Source organism: Podarcis pityusensis (assembly GCF_964106645.2).
Source record: "Podarcis pityusensis genome assembly, chromosome: 2".
NCBI lineage: Eukaryota > Metazoa > Chordata > Lepidosauria > Squamata > Lacertidae > Podarcis > Podarcis pityusensis.
Window position 1 is genome coordinate 75264112 of NC_138029.1, and position 18305 is coordinate 75282416.

Sequence of the window (18305 nt, forward strand, 5' to 3'; positions counted from 1 at the left end):
CATGCCTATGGGGCCTTGGCAGGCTGGGGCTCCCGGTTATGCCAGGAGCTCAGGATGCTCAAAGTGCAGCTGGCCACACCACACTCTCAGCTTCCTAAACTGGAGTCTGACAATGAGGTACTTCACTGTTTGATGTATGGTGACTGCAACCAGCTAATGCTTCGTGCTCAGGTAAGCAAAAGCTGTAGCCCATCATGTGTGTGAATCTTATTTTTCTTGCTATATTATCTATTAATAATCACAAGAATAGACCAAATTAATGGCACACAATGATCTTTGCTTTTGCTACACCATTAAGTGTTGTACTCTTGGGACTCCTGGTCCTCCTTAAGTAGCAAACTTCCCTCCCTGTGAAACTTCTAAATGATGAAAAATTGGAGAAATATGTGCTGCTTCTTCTGAACCCCTATTTGACACCTGTTTTCTACAGGGACTAGAAGAACCTCTGGAGCAGCTTTACACCACACAAGCCAAACTCTACCAAATGCTAATGGACACCTTGAGTGATGTGAAGGCCAAGCAAAAATCCCTGCGGAGTCACTTTCAGCAAACTGAGCGCAGCCTCTACATGCATTTCTTCACTAACCCAGAACAACTGAAGGAGCTGGTGCAAGATGCTGAGAAACAGACCCTGGCATTTTCTTAGGTGTTGGTATAGTCACATGAGAGTAGTTCAGTAGAAAATAGTCCTCCAGCTTGCTTGAAGGTACTCACATCTTATTGTCATCTAGACTGAGTGGAAAGTCTCCTTAGGGAGAATCCTGTTCATGAAAGCTTACATTGCTATGTTCTCTTTGTAAAATAGACAGATTTGGACCTACCGGTAATTCCATATACAGTGTTTCTTCCCTACAATGACTTGGTAAAAAAGGCTCTTAAACTACAGTCTGTTTTTTCCCTCCAGAGTCTGAGTAAAGTGATGGAAGTAGTGATGGATGGGTGGTCTGAGATGTTGGTTAAAACTAAAAGCTACAGTGCATACTTCTAAGATGGGGTGCTGCCCTTTTCTGCTTGCCTGCATATTTATTGTTTACCTATTTTTCTATCTCAATTACTGATGTTATTCAAAAAACTGTGATGAAAGAACATGGCTGCACAATCAAGAATGTTTTGTTTAATGGTCAGGGTCCATTTTTTGCTGTCCTAAATTGTGGTAATACAAGAAGCTCCATGGTTGAAAATATAATGTGTACCAGTTTCAGGCATGTTGCTTGTTTTATATTGAAAACAATTCACTGAAATATGCTAATAAAAGTAATGTTCACTTTAATTTTAACTATTTGTTTAGGCAAAGGGCTATACCAACTAGCCTAGAAACATGCTGATGTTGCAATATAATTATTGAATCACATTCTCCCTTTACCTTTCAAATAGGTTATGGTGACAGGCATTGCAGAATCCTGGTGGAAACTGGTCATAATCACTTATTATAGAAGCCTATTTTTAGATAATTTCATTGGCAACAGGATCCACACATTTTATCATAAGTTACAATATAATTTTGTTTCCAGAATTCTGAAGTAAGGTTATGGGGGGGCTCTCTTTTCATACACCAGTAGCTCAATATAACTGCATTTTCCACTATGCATTTAAGACATACTAAAAGATATTGCACATATCTGAATACACCTATACATTGCTTTTGGTGACTTGCTGCTGCCACCTGACAATACAGATGAGCTACTTGCTGGGGTGGGCACCAACTAACAATAAGTCTTCACATGCGTAGCAAAAATACACATCTAGAGCATTAAAAAAAATCTCCATATGACTCTACTCTTAAGATCATCTCTAGGCACTGACTACAACATCAGTCAAATTGACAGCTGGCTAAATAAACCCAACTCTTGGAACAGTACTTGAACAGGGGGAACATAATTGACAACAGGCCTTCTAAATGTTCTGGAAGTGCCAGATAATAGCAGGTAGTAACCCAGCATGTACCTTCAAATGTCAGTGAACAGAAAACGAGACAAGGATCTGTAGCACTAATTTTCTGCTTGTATTCAGCAGCTGTCAATGTTCTTTCCAGCTAGGAAGCTTTGCAGTGGCTCAATCTATTCAAAAGGGAGTTGGCCTTTGAATTCAATAGGACTAACTTCTGAAATGACACAAACAGGATTGTGCTGTGTGATGTGAAACTATGTTTTTACTTCCCTTACTCTTCTCATCTAGTGAAATGAAGCCAGATGGTAACATTACTATAGAACCATTCGAGTCCAAAGAGTTAAGGTGGTAGAGGGATGCTGATACCCATCGTTTCAGCCTCTCCGGCAGGTGCAGACTGCTTTTCATCCCTCCTCATCAGATTTATCATTTGATGAGTGAGGAACAATGTTTGATCTGTGTATATGCATCTGCATGTCTGTGTATGTGATGGCTGGGACGTGGGTGAGAGAGTGTGCACGCTGGATATGACCCCTCTGCCAGTGTGCAGTACCTAAAGGCACTACATAACTTTGGCTGAAAAGGATTAGATTCTTCTTCTTCAGGGACAGCCATCAAAGGGAATAAGCTGCTACAACTCACTTACAAGGAAAAAAAGTTTGAAAATCAGAATGGGTGGGGTGTTTAGGGGGTGTTACTATTGAACCTGTATCCATGGTAAAGCACAGACGGTATAACTAGTGTTCTTGTTGAAAGTATTGTTAAAAGCTATTCTTTCTCAACTCTGTTACCTCTGTAACATCATTTTTGTTGAGGTTCCTCAAGCTGGCAAGGGCAGCATCCAGGGCAGGCAGGGCTTCTGCTAGGTCCTTCTGTGCGTCATCAGCAATAGCCTGAGCGGTCTGAGCTTTGACTTTGGCTTTCATTTCCTCTGCCTGCACAGCATTCCGTGTTTCTTCTGCAACAGCTGTGTCTACCTGCAGCAGCACAAAGGTATTTGGAATCATGAATGCTTTCAGGACTGGCTAGATTAGAAGCACCTTTTCCGCATCAGTCAGAGACCCAGTCTGCCTGCCATGGTAAACCATAGTTAACGGCTAGCCCTAAATACATGGCTCTCACTAGCACATGGGGGGGGGGGAACAAACCACAATAGTTGTTTTAGGATTACATCTGAATACAGGATTGTGGCTTGTTTCACTCCCCACCCCAGCCCCGAAAAAAAGCCCCAAGCCCACATTAAGCCAAAGGAAAACTTTGACAACAGATCAATGTTTGTTTGGAGTAAAGCAAACCATGAGCACTAATTCAGATGAAACTTTAAGTCAGGGGTTTGTTTGTTTTCCTCCTGCTCACTTGCAGGAACGAAAAAAGCAGGCAAGATTAGTGTATTCACAGTAAACTATTAATTATGTTTTACCACGATGTGTTAAAGAGGTCATTGTTTGCCAAAGCATAAAAACATTCTAGCATAACAACAACAACAACAACCCAAGGGGCATGCTTTTCTCAAAAGAGCCAGGAGCAGATATGGCTGACCAGAACTCTGAACAGGAACACTGCTGATACAGAATGATAGTCTGCAATGTTTGGTTACCTGTCTCACTTGGGAAGTAGTATATGGTAGATTCAAGTTCTTTATTGTGCACGCATGGCTAAAGATAAAGAGATTGCCCTTCTTATGAACATGATTGTCTGAAATAAGCATCACACCTCACATAGCAAGGTTAAATATTTGGAGTTTAGTATAAAGGCCAGGTCATGCCATTTTGGAGCCAAAAGAACAAGCCCAAATGGCACCCCCTTTTGCAGTAAAGAACAACAAAAGTTTTCTGTCCTTGTGGCAAATGTTGCCCCATTACAGTGGTACCTTGGGTTAAGTACTTAATTCGTTCCGGAGGTCCGTACTTAACCTGAAAGTGTTCTTAACCTGAAGCACCACTTTAGCTAATGGGGCCTCCTGCTACTGCTGCGCCGCTGGAGCACAATTACTGTTCTCATCCTGAAGCAAAGTTCTTAACTGAAGCACTATTTCTGGGTTAGCGGAGTCTGTAACCTGAAGCATATGTAACCTGAAGCGTATGTAACCTGAGGTACCACTGTATTTTAATTGTAGGACTTGTATTGTGTGGAAACAAGGCAGAGATGCAATATGGGCCTCTTTTTCTCCAGCTTAAAGCTAACAAGGCAAAGTATCAGAACAAAGTCCAATGATCAGGTTCTTTCCCCTTCTTGTTTTACCAGGGCACCATCAGTCTCTTTTGCAACAGTGTCTGAAGGCCCACTGCATACCTGTATCTGTTCCATGGTTACCAGTGTGTCTTGGGCAGCTTCAGCCAGCAGGGGGCGTGCTAATTCTAGCTCTTCCTGCATTTTTGCTACATCTTCTGCAGTTCGCAAAAGCTAGAAATGGAGGGGAAAGTCATTCTCATATTGAACGTGTCTAGCGAAGAGGAAAATAATCTGAAAACAGTACAGATAGTAAAGGAAAAACCTCAGAAGTAGCTTCAAGCTGCTTGAAAAGACAACCTGTTGTTTATTCTGGGCTCCACTGGAAAGTCTCTTCTATTCTACAGCACATTCCAGTCCAAGCCACAGTTAATTCAGTGTCAGAGTTCTACGCAGGTGCTCAATTCCCCCACCAAAATCAATGGTATTAAAACTGCTTAACTTTTACTTGGCCCAGTCATGTTTTAAAACATTATTTTACCATTGCTTTTTCTTTGTTGTTATTCCATGCTGCCACTTTTCTGCATGAAAACTGGCAGCATTTCCTAAGAGTAGCACTATATGCCCAAAGCTTGCTTCAGGTTGTGGGTTTTGTTTTTTTTAAATATAAAGTATAATGTGCTACTAAAAGTCTCAGTTTCACATAAGACCAGGGTGAACTGCACTCAGTAAAGGAAAAGAGAACATCAATATATGTGGCTTTATCTTCATTCCTTCTCTCTCTCTTTTATAGCCTTACACATTTACACAGTGAAGAAAAGAGTCTATGCCAGCCTTCCCAAGTTGGTGCCCTTCAACTCTCAGAAGCTGATGGGAGTTGAGGGTTCAGCAATAGCTAGAGGGCACCAGTTTGGGTAAGGCAAGTCTTTTCTCACACCCAAATACAGATACATTGACTTTCACTAATGATATTTGGGTGTATAATGATTCGAGGTAATTAACACCATTGACATAGCATTTACCTTAAATAAATAAATATAATTAGGCAAATCAGTTTTCAGTCAGCAAGAAAAACATATCTGTAGGCTTTTTGGAAGATGCATGTTAATTGATCTGATCGCTGTCTTAAAATATGAAGGCTACATGCTGAATTTTATTCTGAGTGTTTTTCAGATATTTTATTCTGCTGGATTTTATTCTGGGTGTTTTTCTGATTTATTTTTTTTACGTGTTAAATAATTCTTTAGTCTTATTTTGGTAGTGTTTAATGTGATGCATGCTGTTATTCCAGTTATAGTCATACAGGCACCCTCTTTGTTGAGCATCTAGAGCCTTCCATGTTGACCTCTCTTCATCAGCTGCCAGCTGGGGCAGCTTCGGGTTCTCTCTCTAGGCTTCCTTCTGAATTCCCTCACTGAACTTACTGAAGATTGATCTTCCTACAGTCCTGAGCCTGGTGTAATATTCCCTTCAGCCAATCAACAGGTTTCTGTTGGAATTCCAAACCCTTATGGACCAACAAGTTTGAAAGGAATGTCCACTAAATAACTTATCATAAACTAAGCACTTTGGATGTTATTGCCCTGTACATAAAAGCTGGAACCTTGCATGTATATATCACTGTCTTCTTAGCACGAATTAGTAACTCTGACAGTTTGAACAGTTTGAACAGCTATTTGGTAGATGACCATCAAGACTTGAATACTATGCATCTCAGAGATGGGGAGCCTGTGGCCCTCCAGATGTTACAGAACTACAACTCCAATTATCCCAGACCACTTTTTACCTAATATTGATAGTTTCTCTACAGGAGGCTTCCAAACATTGACTTTCACAAGCAATGACAATGCTTTTGCAAGTAATCAGCACAGTGACACACTATACATCAGGCCCAAGCTGATATTCCAAACTTATTAGTGTGTGGTGGTGGAGGGAACCTTTCATGATGTGCTTTGCTGAAAAGGAGAAATTGGTCTTCAACATATGTGATAGAACCCTAAGACTGAAGCAACTCACCTTGTCCAATCCACTTTTCATCCTGGTTTTGGCAACTTTGAGCTCCTGCTTTTTTGCACCTATCAAGGTGGTGAAGATGCCGAGCAGCTCCAGGTAGCTTTTGGGAGTGACATAATTATGCCTTGCCAATTCTGCCAGATACACCTTGCACTTAAGTGCTACGCTCTGATGGATTTCTACACACATCTCAATCTATAAGGGGGAGGAAATAGACGTTGGAAAGAGGTTTCTCAACAGAAAGAAGGCAGAGAATGACTATGAAATGTGCTACATGCAAGATGCACAAAATGTGTAATGCTAACATTTATGAAATGAGTATTTCCTTGAAACACAGGGACCAATTGGAGAAGTGACAGCTATTTGAAACACTAGCAGGGACTCATACAATATGAATTCTAATAACGAAACATTCAATTATTAGATAGCTGCTCTCTTTTTCATGTTTCTCCTTGCACATATGTAAAATCAGAGGTTGTGAGCATGTTTAAGAGAGGTCACTTACCATTCCCTGCATAATTTCAGGGGTGGCATCAGTATCTGGGATCTCATTGAAAAAGGAAGCAGCAACAGACTCCAGGGCTTCTGCAGGCCACTCATTAAACCAGTCAATGGTACAGCAGTTCACCAGAGATGGGAACTGTCTGAGCCGTGCTCGGAATACCTCTCCAATAGGACTGGAGAACGAGGAAGCAGTAAAGAACGAGAAAACCTTATTAGAATAGACTTCAACTAAGTCAAATATCTCTAGTTGGGATGTACTGCAGGGAATTCTTTTAACAGCATAGGCCATGCTAGGCACATTCAGAAAACCACAATTAAAATTTATACTAATATACTACACTAAACCACTGGGGATGGAGAATTCTCACCTCACCAGCAAAGCCTTTATACTCATTAATGTTTCCACAAGGCAATCATCTCAAATGTTGACATTCAAATTAGGTGCCCTACAGATCTCTTCTACATGTGTATTGGAACTAAAGGCTGTAACTATGGTATGTGCCGTTATTCCTGAAGGAATAGGCACTATGCTTTGTAAGTGAACACTTTGATCCGTCTAAGAATTGTGGGCAACACAACTTCATGGCTCCTATGGATACAGCGTTCAAAATGCAGTGATATTTATTTTGAAGATTTATAGCACAGCTATAAGACTATTAGCCGAAATATAATTGAAAAAGTCACATCAAACCTCAAGGGTACGGAAAATAGGAGTGAAGAAAAAAAACAACAATATCTGAAGGATCACAGGCTCCCCATTCCTGCTATATTCCAGCCCCCTGTAGCATGGATCACCACTGATAGTAAGGAAAGCTCTTGGGAGCTTGGAGAGACCCCCTTCACCATTTAGCCCAATGGACTAGGCTAGCTCATACCTCATGCATAGGACTGTGTGGATATTGCTGCGTACTCTCCCTGTGTACGCAGCCATCAGGTTGGCCTTGGTAGGCTGAAGCCCCTGGTCCTGCACTAACGGTTTCATAGTGGTCATAATCTGGTCCTGTTCATCCAGGGCATACAGGTTGGGTATGTCTCCTGAATTCAGCAGGTTGTTGATATCCTCAAGAAAGGACTCACTTTTAATCTAAAGAAAAAAATTAAAAGGCTTCTATCGGCAGTAATAATGTTGTGCCTTTCATTTTAACCTCATCTACTTACCCACTAAAGATCTCGTCTTCGTGACTTAGATTTTCCTATTGAAAATCACTGAAATGTAAGTCACAGTGAGAACACTGGTTGTGTAAATAATGAGAAATAGCCTAACTGATGGGATGAGATCTGCATTAGAGAGAGAATAGTGCGAAACCCCTACTTTGTTAATGTGAAGTAGTAATTCAGAAATTAGACTAACATTTGAGACCCATCTTTTGGATCCAGTCCTAAACTCTGATCACTTTTCTAGGCATTTCATTCTTAAGACAAAAAATATGCACTTCCTATCTATTACTTGCAATCCACTTACCATCCATCAACCCTAAACATCTGTTTTAGAGACATTACATCTCTCCAATACTAGTTGGGCTGTATTTTGTACCTGGGAAAATGCAAATTCCCCTCCAATGGTACACTTATTGCTACTAGGAGGCATTGACACCTATTAGATATTGCTTGAAATGAGAATTTTCTCCCTTTCCTCCACCCAATACTTATGCCGTTCTATGCATTCTAATGTGTTATTTCGCTCATTATTAGCAATGTTTTCAATGTTTTAAATGCTGAGTGCATGACCCAGTGCATGAAACTGATATTCCTTCCCTTATGCACAGTGCCACACCATTGTGTAAGCCACCTGCTTTATTATTATTATTATTATTATTATTATTATTATTAACAGAGAGCCTGTATGATATAGTTGACTGCAGTACACAACTACCTAGAAGTATGGTTGTCGTCCTTCAACAAGTTGTGTAAATGGGATTATTCCACAGGATTGCACTGCAACATATCTAACCACAGATCATCTGGATAAGCCGCAGAGGCACTATGCAATTTTTGGTTTGCAGGGTACTCAAATATCAGTGTAATTTATATTTGTGATTCTTACCTGTTGGCACCCATGTGTGTAAAATTTGGCCAACATGTTTAGTAATCTAGAGATGAAGAAGTGTATAAAAAGGCCCAAAAAACCTTGAGAGACTATTTTGAAATAAATATGAACACTAATGTAGAAAAAAGAGTAATCTGGGACGCAAGCAAAGCTGTCATGAGAGGGTTTCTGATACAACAGAATGCAATAAAGAAGAGAAGTCAAAATGAGAAGAAAGACAAAATTTTGGGGAAAATAAAAGAAAGTGAAAAGAAATTGAGAGCAAAACCAAAGTCGCAGGAGATTTTGAGAGAAATAAAGTTATATCAAGTACAATATATGGAAATGATGAACCAGGAAATAGAATGGAAAATCAAACAAATGAGACAAAAAACATTTGAATCTGCTAACAAATGTGTGAAATTGCTGGCCTGGCAAATGAAAAAAAGACAAAAATTAAACACTATCACAAATTTAGAAGTGGAAGGAAAGAATATACACAACCCAACTGAGATTAGAAACTGTTTCCAGAGGTATTTTAAACAACTATATACACAAGGGCCACAGAAAGAAATGGACATAGACCGATTTCTGAAGACAAATGGATTACAAAAAATCTCCCAAGAAAGTAAACTAATGTTGAACTATAAAATATCTGAACAGGAAGTAGAAGGTGCCATTCAAAACATGCAATTAGGCAAATCTCCAGGACCGGATGGGCTGACTTCTAGATATTATAGATCTTTGAAAGAGTGGTTATTACAACCTTTAAAGGAAGTCTGCAATGAAATATTGGAAGGGAAAAGGGCACCAGAGTCTTGGAAAGAGGCGTACATTACACTTATACCGAAGACAGAGACTGAAAAGACTCAGCTTAAGAACTACCGCCCCATATCGTTACTTAATGTGGATTACAAAATTTTCACAGACATTTTGGCCAAGAGATTGAAAAAAGTATTGATGGAAGAGATTCATAAAGACCAAGCGGGCTTTCTCCCGGGAAGACACTTGTCCGATAATTTGAGGAATATAATTGATATTTTGGAAAAACTAGAAGTGAACATAAATACTAAAGCAGTTTTGATATTTGTGGACGCGGAGAAAGCTTTTGATAATATCTCTTGGAGTTTTATGAAGAAGAACCTACAGGGGATGGGGGTAGGCCAAGGTTTTGAAAACGGTATAAGTGCAATTTATTCAGAACAAAAGGCTAAACTAATAGTAAATAATGTGGTGACGGAAGAATTTAGGATAGAAAAAGGGACAAGACAAGGTTGCCCAATTTCCCCATTGCTTTTTATATTGGTCCTGGAGGTTCTGCTGAATATGATCAGAAGGGATCGGTTGGTTAAAGGTATACAGGTCGGAGCCAAACAGTACAAATTGAGAGCATTTGCAGATGACTTAGTATTGACGTTACAGGAGCCAGAATCTAGTACTAAAATAGTTTTAGAACTCATTCAAGAATTTGGTCAAGTTGCAGGATTTAAATTTAATAAGTTAAAGACTAAGGTTTTAGAGAAAAATTTAACACCAATGGAGAGAGAGAGGTTTCAGAATGAGACAGGTTTAACAGTGGTTAAGAAAGTTAAATACCTGGGGATTAACATGACAGCAAAAAATGGGAATTTATTTAAAGACAACTATGAAAAATGCTGGGTTGAAGTGAAAAAAGATTTAGAAATTTGGTCAAATTTGAAGCTTTCACTGCTGGGCCGTATTGCTGCGGTAAAAATGAATGTATTGCCTAGAATGTTGTTTTTGTTTCAAACATTGCAAATTGTGGACAAAATGGACTGTTTCAAGAGGTGGCAGAGAGATATTTCTAGATTTGTCTGGCAGGGCAAGAAGCCTAGAATAAAATTTAAAATATTAACAGATGCAAAGGAAAGAGGTGGATTTGCCCTGCCAGACTTTAAACTTTACTATGAATCAGCAGCTTTTTGCTGGTTGAAAGAATGGTTGCTTCTTGAAAACACTGACATTTTGGATCTAGAAGGTTTTAACAATGTATTTGGATGGCATGCATATCTGTGGTATGATAAGGTCAAAGCACATAAAGCATTTAAAAACCATATTGTCAGGAAAGCGTTGTTTAATGTCTGGATAAGATATAAGGACTTATTGGAAAATAAAACCCCAAGGTGGTTGTCACCGATGGAAGCAAAAGCTCTGAAAAAGCTTAATATGGAGGCCAAATGGCCGAAATATTGGGAAATTTTGGAACAAGACGGAGATAGACTGAAATTGCAGAGTTTTGAGAAATTAAAAAACAAAGTGCAAGACTGGCTTCATTATTATCAGATAATGGAGGCATATAATTTGGACAAGAAAATTGGTTTCCAGGTGGAAAAATCAAAATTAGAAACAGAACTGTTAGAACCCAAAACTAAGATTTTGTCAAAGATGTATAACTTGTTGTTGAAATGGAATACTCAGGATGAAACGGTGAAATCTGCTATGATTAAATGGGCACAAGATGTTGGACATAACATAATGATGGCTGACTGGGAACAGTTATGGACCACAGGTATGAAGTTTACGGCATGTAATGCCTTAAGAGAGAATATTATGAAAATGATATACAGATGGTACATGACCCCAGTCAAGCTTGCAAAAATTTATCATTTGCCCGATAACAAATGCTGGAAATGTAAAGAAACTGAAGGTACATTCTTTCATCTTTGGTGGACGTGCCCAAGGATTAAGGCTTTCTGGGAAATGATATATAATGAATTGAAAAAGGTATTTAAATATACCTTCTTGAAGAAACCAGAGGCCTTTCTCCTAGGCATAGTCGGCCAATTGGTGCCAAAGAAGGACAGAACTTTTTTTATGTATGCCACAACAGCAGCAAGAATACTCATTGCAAAGTATTGGAAGACACAAGATCTACCCACTCTGGAAGAATGGCAGATGAAGCTGATGGACTATATGGAACTGGCAGAAATGACTGGCAGAATCCGAGACCAGGGAGAAGAGTCGGTGGAAGAAGATTGGAAGAAATTCAAAGACTATCTACAGAAATATTGTAAAATTAATGAATGTTAGAATGATGTTGGATAGAAATTAAGTGGTTTCCAGCTGTAATGCTTTAAGGGAATATGAAAAATGGGTTGTTAATAGGTAAAAATCTAATGTTACTATTTTAAGACCAAAGATTAGGATAAATAAAGAGGGTAAGGATTTGCTGAACCAACAAATTGAACTGGAATACAAAAAAGGGAGGTATGAGGAGGTCCGGTAAACAAGCTAAGGAAAAATAAGTAATGGAAAAATTGAGTGGTTTTTAATCATTTTTTTTTTGTATTTTCTTTTTCTTTTTTATTTTTATATTGTAACTTTGTATCTTCTTTTTCTTTTTCATTTTTATATTGTAATTTTCTGAAAATCTTAATAAATATCTTATAAAAAAAACAAAACATGTTTAGTAATCTAACTCCTTAACAGTTAAGAGTTCTTAGTACCACCAAGAGAAATGTCATTCAGGTATCAGGCACAGCACAGTTTTTCTCAAAACATAGAAGTTCAGTTTTTCAACTAAACTTGCTAAGCTAAGACTAGTTGGGAAAATAAAACAATAGATGTGAGTGACAAAATTGGTACAAATCTGAGCAACATTCATTTAAAGTTTTAGCTATCCAGCACAAGAAGAAATTTCATTCCGAACAGCTTCAATTACCTGCGTATCTGTAAACAGAAAGGTAATGGATAAGTTTTGCAGACCAGCCTTCAGCATGATCTTTTTGAGGTCTTCTCTCCAGTCAGATATCCCATAGTTCTTGGAAAGTTCTATTTGAAAACATTCATAATCAGCTCTAAAAAGGAAATGATTATAATCAGGGCATGGTCTACAATATGCTAATCATAGCTGTCAAGTGTCCCTTATTTGAAGGGACAGTCCCTTATTCCAGCGCCATGTCCCGCTGCTGTCCCTTATTGATGGATGTCCCTTAAATGTCCCTTAAATGATGTCCCTTAAATTTCAAAGGAAGCAGCTCCTCTCCCTCCCTCCCTGCTGGCCAGGGAGGAGGGAGGCTCCAACTGTGTTGCTTGGCTGTGTTGCTCACCCAATAAGAAGTCTAAGAACGACTGGGGGGTGGAGCTTGCATGCCTTATGTGTGGCTAGTTAATGCAAGCTGAGGGGTTTTTTGAATGCTGGACGCCATTTTGTTGCACGTGCTGCTGCAAACTTTGCAGTGCAAAGCCAGGCCGGTGAGCCATCTTAAGTTGAGGCTGCATAGGCCTTGTGGTGCATGTGATTCAGAGTCTATTCAGTTGAACCTCTGGTTACAAAGTTGGTTGGACAGTGTTCTCGAAGCTACCAGCATGAGTTTGACCAGACTGCAGGAGGACAGGAAGACTGGAGTGCCTGGAACAGGTGAGGCTGCAGGTCCCTTATTTTGGCTGCTGGTCCCTTATTTTCAAATCTGTAAGTTGACAGCTATGATGCTAATACGTATACAAGGAAGAAAGATACAGAAAGAACTGTTGGTTGCTAACTGAGTGGTAGTTCTGTATCACTGGAAGAAGGTAATCTGTGAGAGTTACGGGGCCACCTTGTGGTCAAAGGCAGGAAAAAGAATTTGAGGGAAATAGGCAGCTTGCAGAATCCAGTTTGCATCCTTGCCATACTCAAACAGGTCAGTTGACCAAGACACAAAAACACAAACAGAGAAAACAAACATCTACTTCTCTAACAATTGTTGTAACCTACCCTGGAGCTTTAGGGTGAAGGGCAAATTAAAACAACGAGAGTGACCCTAAGATAAGAATCTAACAATTTTTACAGCAGAACTAGAAAAAAACTACTTAACCAAAGCAGCTAAGAAACTAGGGTGAGGCTGATGACCTTCAACCAGTGAAACCATTCCTACCATTCGGGTAGAACATAACAGCTTTTTCTCATGTTGCTGGAGAAGGTAATTAGTGAGGGACATACCAAAGCTTCTCTAAGCATTTATATTTTAATTTTTGTAAGCTGAGACCCAGATATGAAAAGCAGGGTATAACTTTTAATAAATAATAATATTCTTCTTCTTTGGTGATCACTTGTAGTCGAGTAAGAATAAGAATATAGGGCCTATGTGGCGGAAGTCTAATGCATATTGCCAGAATCTGAGCAATTCCCTTCCCATTTTGAGAGGCAATGGTTACACAGATTAGGCCTGTGCCCATTAGGCTCTATGCGCATAGGCCCAAAGACCATATTCCAGTGTTATAAAGTGGATGCGAGGTGGACCTGGAGGCATTCACGTACATTGGGTGGGAAGGCAAGGGAAATCCCAGTTTCTTCACTATGGTTACTTTCTGTACAGCTGGAAAATGATGTGAACAGTGTCAAGCTTTCTTCATATGATGTGAGCAAACTGAACTCAGAAGTAGAAATGAAGAACATAAATCCTAAAAAACCCAAACCCAAACTCACTGCTTTTCTGATCATTCTGTCACTATCCACTGGCTCAGAAACCTTTAATATCATTCATATCTTACATGTGAGATGCTAATTTGGTGAGAGATTGCCTTCCACTGCCACCAACACCCAAGAGAAGAGCATTGCCCAGTGCCTGGCGCAGAATACGGGTGATTCGGCAAATGTGTTGCATAGCGTCCATGAAAAGAACTAGCTTCATCTTGGTAGTATTGATCTGATTGTATTCCTCCATGTACTCCTCAATCACGTGCATAAGCTATAGTCAAAAAGAGAGGAAGAAGAATAGGAGCAGGAACTAAGCATGCCTCTCTGAGAAGGCCATCAATGGGCCATCCACCTCTATGCCCATCAGATCCTGTCAATAAGGGAAGACAGGGGTGAAAAAAATACCCACCGTCTTAGAAAGCCTACTCAGTGAAAATGAAAATAGATGATCTAGGATGTACACCCATCAAAAAAGAGGAGCAAGCAGCCTTTCTTTAACTCCCCAACCAAAATCTTTCACAGATAAAGTTAACTATTTAAATAATGTTCACTGTAAATCATAGCCAAGTTCAATAGGATAAGAGCAACACACTTGCAAGGATTTCAGAGTATCAATTTGAGTTTAGCTATTGTGTCATAGCATGGACATGGTTAAGTTATCTAATCCCTCATCCACATTTTATCTATCTGGGCAATGGGTGTGATGAACATCTGCCTACCTAAGAGGCTGGATTAATTATCTATAATTCACTTAGTGATCATGAAAGAAGACATACTGTTATTATTATCCTTGACTACATGGCAGTGAATGCAAAATACACTGCTCCTTATTAAAATCGTTATATTTTTTACCCTTTGCTTAATTAACATTTTCTCAGTATGCACAATATCCTTCCAGTTGGGAGTTCTACAGGAAGGATAATTACCTGCAAAGGTCACCTGTACAGATTTTAATGGCATCCGCTGCAGTACTATGAACATTAAACTTGTTCCTCTTCCTAGTTTATTGCATTTTCCAAGCCCAAGTACTGTGCTAAAGTCATCTGCATAGCAGATTCCCAACTGTTCTTTATTACTTGCCTGAACACAGGGGGCAGTCAGAGGAAACAGCATTATCTAGGTCTGTTCTATCCTCTTCCATCCATGTTCATCTATCATTCTCAGCATGCTTCTAGTGCTCAGTCTATCCTTGTACAACCTTGTTGTTGTTTCTTTCCTCTGAAAATCATAATCACTTCTAGTATAGGCTTGCCATGCATAAAGTATATTCTAGAAACTCAACTCTGGACACCCAATGCTTTTATTAACTGCACCCATATTATATGTTGTGCACAAAGGAATGAAAGATGGAAGAAGTACAAAAATGGAGAAGCATCTTATGAATCCTACCTTCTCTCTTTCGGCAATTAATTCATAAAGCTTCACATCAGAACCTGGGTTCATGAAATCCCCATAGAGAAGGGGCTCATAAGGAACAACTTCCTTAAAGCTGGTATCCCATTCAGACATCACGCTCTTCATCAAGTCATCAAACCAAGTTCGGTCCTCCTCATTAACCAGACGGTCACGAAACACACGGCAACTCTCATGATACCACAGCCTCAGCAGGTCCGCTTTATTCTGGCAAATAATTCCAGTGACAACCTTAAACAACCTTTCGTTATTACTCACACAACCCCAAAGAATGTTATTTCTTGTTCCACGTTGATTCTTCCCCCTAAGACACTGACCCTACGGTGTGAAAAACAACCCTTTCCCAACCAGATTTATAAGAAAATGTTTCTAAACTACCAGAGCAAATCTAAACCCCAGATCCGCTGATTGGAGGGGTGTAGAGGACAATGGGTCTCTCCCCATAACACAGACCAGTTTTGCTAGCAGAGGATATGCCGCCATGGAGACCCCTCCTACGTCTTCAAAAAGCTCTGTGGGTTTAGCTCTGCTGCTGGTAGAGTTTCTGCTACAATTAGTCAGTGTCGGGCTTTGAAATGGAGAGTTCTGGTGCACAGAAGGGGTGGCCTTGGATCTGCTAGATCACAGGCCCCTCTGTCCTTCAGAGAGGCCCCAGAATTGGGCCCTTCTCCTATGCCAGTCTAGACCTGTTATAACTAATTCTCCTTCTACTGGAATCAAGGAGTGGTTTGTTTCTTTGTTTTTTAAAAAATAAAGATCCACTCAAGGAAAGGGAAAAAAAGGAAAGTCTGCCACACATCTCCACCCACACCCCACTTAGGATTGCACTGTAAGAATGGCTGGCCAAAACTTGAGGAAAGTGGGAGGTGGAGTTCTGCGGATAAATCCATGCACTCAGATTTTATTGCTAGATATATGAGGGACTCATGGACACCCAAGCTCGATTGTACTGGGTTTGCGGTAAAGCTCTACCATGGATACTGCAGAATAAAGTTCTCCTGAGGTAGGGGGACTATGAGTGAATGAAAGAGGTGTGATACACTTGCTGCTGCCAACAAGAGAGAAAAAAGCAACCCCAATATTTTGCCCCAGATCCCCACAATCAGGCCTAGATTGTGCCTTATTGCTTGCACTTAGTGCAGTGGTATGCGATGCACACAACAAAGGGATAACTATTCGGTGTGTCATTTTATCGAGAAATAATATGCAATTTCCAGCAACTAAAATTCCTGTCACAGAGCAGATATTGTGAAGGGAGCACTTACCATAATTTTGGCAGGTTCTGCCATGAGCATGCCCTGGAAAACCTTGGACAGATCCCTCAAATTAAACGTATAGTGAGATTTTGCTGGAGTAGGCAACAGTTGGGATGTGATAGTGGAATACACTCGTATAGTTGCATCAACAAGGGGTTCACTTAAGTCCTGTACCTGTGGGCATCCAGCTAAAAAACCCAAAAGATGGTCAGCATTGCAGTGGGGGCTTTTCAGGAAAGGAAGAACCATGAGTGATCACATAGAAATAGGGCAGGCTAGCTTGAGACATAGTGAGATTTACCAATGAATTTATCTCACAGTAGATGTTTCCCATCCTCACAATCTATATTACTGCCTAATGTGCAGTTGTAGTACAACCACACAACTTATTAATTATGATTTTTTATACTGCCTCCCACATCAGTCTCAATGTGGTATACTAAAATTAAATCGTAGTACAATTAAAATGCAGCTAATAACTTAAGCAGAGATAAACAGAATTTTAACAATGGCTTGTATAACATGGTTCATACAACATGGTAAGCCAGACTCTGGCAGGCCCCCAGAAAGCAGCTCATAGCCACTTTTCTCCACCCCAGCCCTTTTTTGCTCCTGTGCTGTGCTGAGTGAAGCAAATGTTCGGCTTAGTGTGCCATCTGAACTGGAACTCATGGTTAAGTTCTTTCCTCACTAAAGATGAGGTTTGTTCTTGGAAAAGTTGCAGTTGCAGTTTGCATACGAGCCAGACCTGGTCAAAGGCACTGCAGCCACCCAGGCTTCCAGTGACTGAGACATTTCCTGGAGTACCAGCAGACTGCACACCTGCTCCTTTGTGGGGAATGGGACCCCACACAGGACAAGCATACTATCCAATTCCTGAACCTGGGAACCACCAACCCACAGGACTTCGATCTTGTCAAGATTCAAATCCAGCTTAACCCCAGATTTTTTCTTGCACTGTTAAGAATTCTGCATACATTATCCCCATATCAGAAACTCAAGTTTTCCAACTAGAGAAACTGGCACCTGCTGAGCGAGAATTGTTTAAACCAGATTAGAAAAAATACAGAAGGGTCTGTTTCTATTACTCTTACTTTGAGGTTATGTGTGGCTGCCTTTTCTCCATAATGTGGCTGCCAGGGAGCTATCTTGTGAGATACATGCATGTATAATCAGTTGGGAGGCTGTAGCACAAACAAATGGGTATTGTCCACAAGTCACATGGTTCCTGCGGGGAACTCTGGTCCAACACTGGTGTACAGACAGGACATGTGCCTGCAGCATAAAGTATGGAGCTCCCTTAGGTAAGCAAAAAATTGGCATACTTAAGCTTATCCATGTTATTGTGTTTGAAGAAATGGGCATCTATCTGCTGAAGCAAAGACCACTCTCCTAATGCTTTTGGTCCAAAATCTTCTATCATCACCATCAAGCAAATGACTTATTTCCCCAAGCCTTACATAAGACAATTGATTAACTTGTGCTCAGGTTACTTACGAACTGGCTCTCTGTAACATACTTCTCCTAGACGCCCAGCTAAAATAATCAAGAAAGAAAAATGGTGTCACATTCCACTATCAAACATTTCCTCAGTCACATGGCATATGAGAGCTGTATA

General features: G+C 40.1%; 2 protein-coding genes across 6 annotated transcripts in view; one reads left to right on the top strand and one right to left on the bottom strand.

The window, feature by feature from the left end:
• DNAH1 (dynein axonemal heavy chain 1) overlaps window positions 1–18305 on the bottom strand; it is a 123157-nt gene that overhangs the window by 25215 nt on the left and 79637 nt on the right. For all 5 annotated transcript variants that reach the window (XM_080995344.1, XM_080995346.1, XM_080995345.1 and 2 more), the window contains 10 exons: window positions 18185–18223; window positions 16697–16875; window positions 15408–15638; window positions 14093–14289; window positions 12282–12417; window positions 7449–7657; window positions 6575–6746; window positions 6073–6264; window positions 4180–4290; window positions 2679–2864 (listed from right to left, as the gene is read on the bottom strand). In XM_080995344.1, the coding sequence (XP_080851470.1) occupies window positions 2679–2864; window positions 4180–4290; window positions 6073–6264; window positions 6575–6746; window positions 7449–7657; window positions 12282–12417; window positions 14093–14289; window positions 15408–15638; window positions 16697–16875; window positions 18185–18223 (1652 nt within the window). The remainder of the gene's footprint in view (window positions 1–2678; window positions 2865–4179; window positions 4291–6072; window positions 6265–6574; window positions 6747–7448; window positions 7658–12281; window positions 12418–14092; window positions 14290–15407; window positions 15639–16696; window positions 16876–18184; window positions 18224–18305) is intronic.
• Window positions 7–1261, top strand: LOC308471410 (HAUS augmin-like complex subunit 3). The gene is made up of 2 exons (XM_080995401.1): window positions 7–171; window positions 431–1261. The coding sequence occupies exons 1-2, from the start codon at window positions 55–57 to the stop codon at window positions 644–646; spliced, it is 333 nt and encodes a 110-aa protein (XP_080851527.1). The 5' UTR covers window positions 7–54; the 3' UTR covers window positions 647–1261.

Excerpts from the sequence above, each read along its gene's own strand:
- LOC308471410 (XM_080995401.1), top strand. The coding sequence starts at position 55 with ATGCTCAAAGTGCAGCTGGCCACACCACACTCTCAGCTTCCTAAACTG. Across the intron at positions 172-430 it reads AGCTAATGCTTCGTGCTCAG|GGACTAGAAGAACCTCTGGA; the intron begins GTAAGCAAAAGC and ends TGTTTTCTACAG.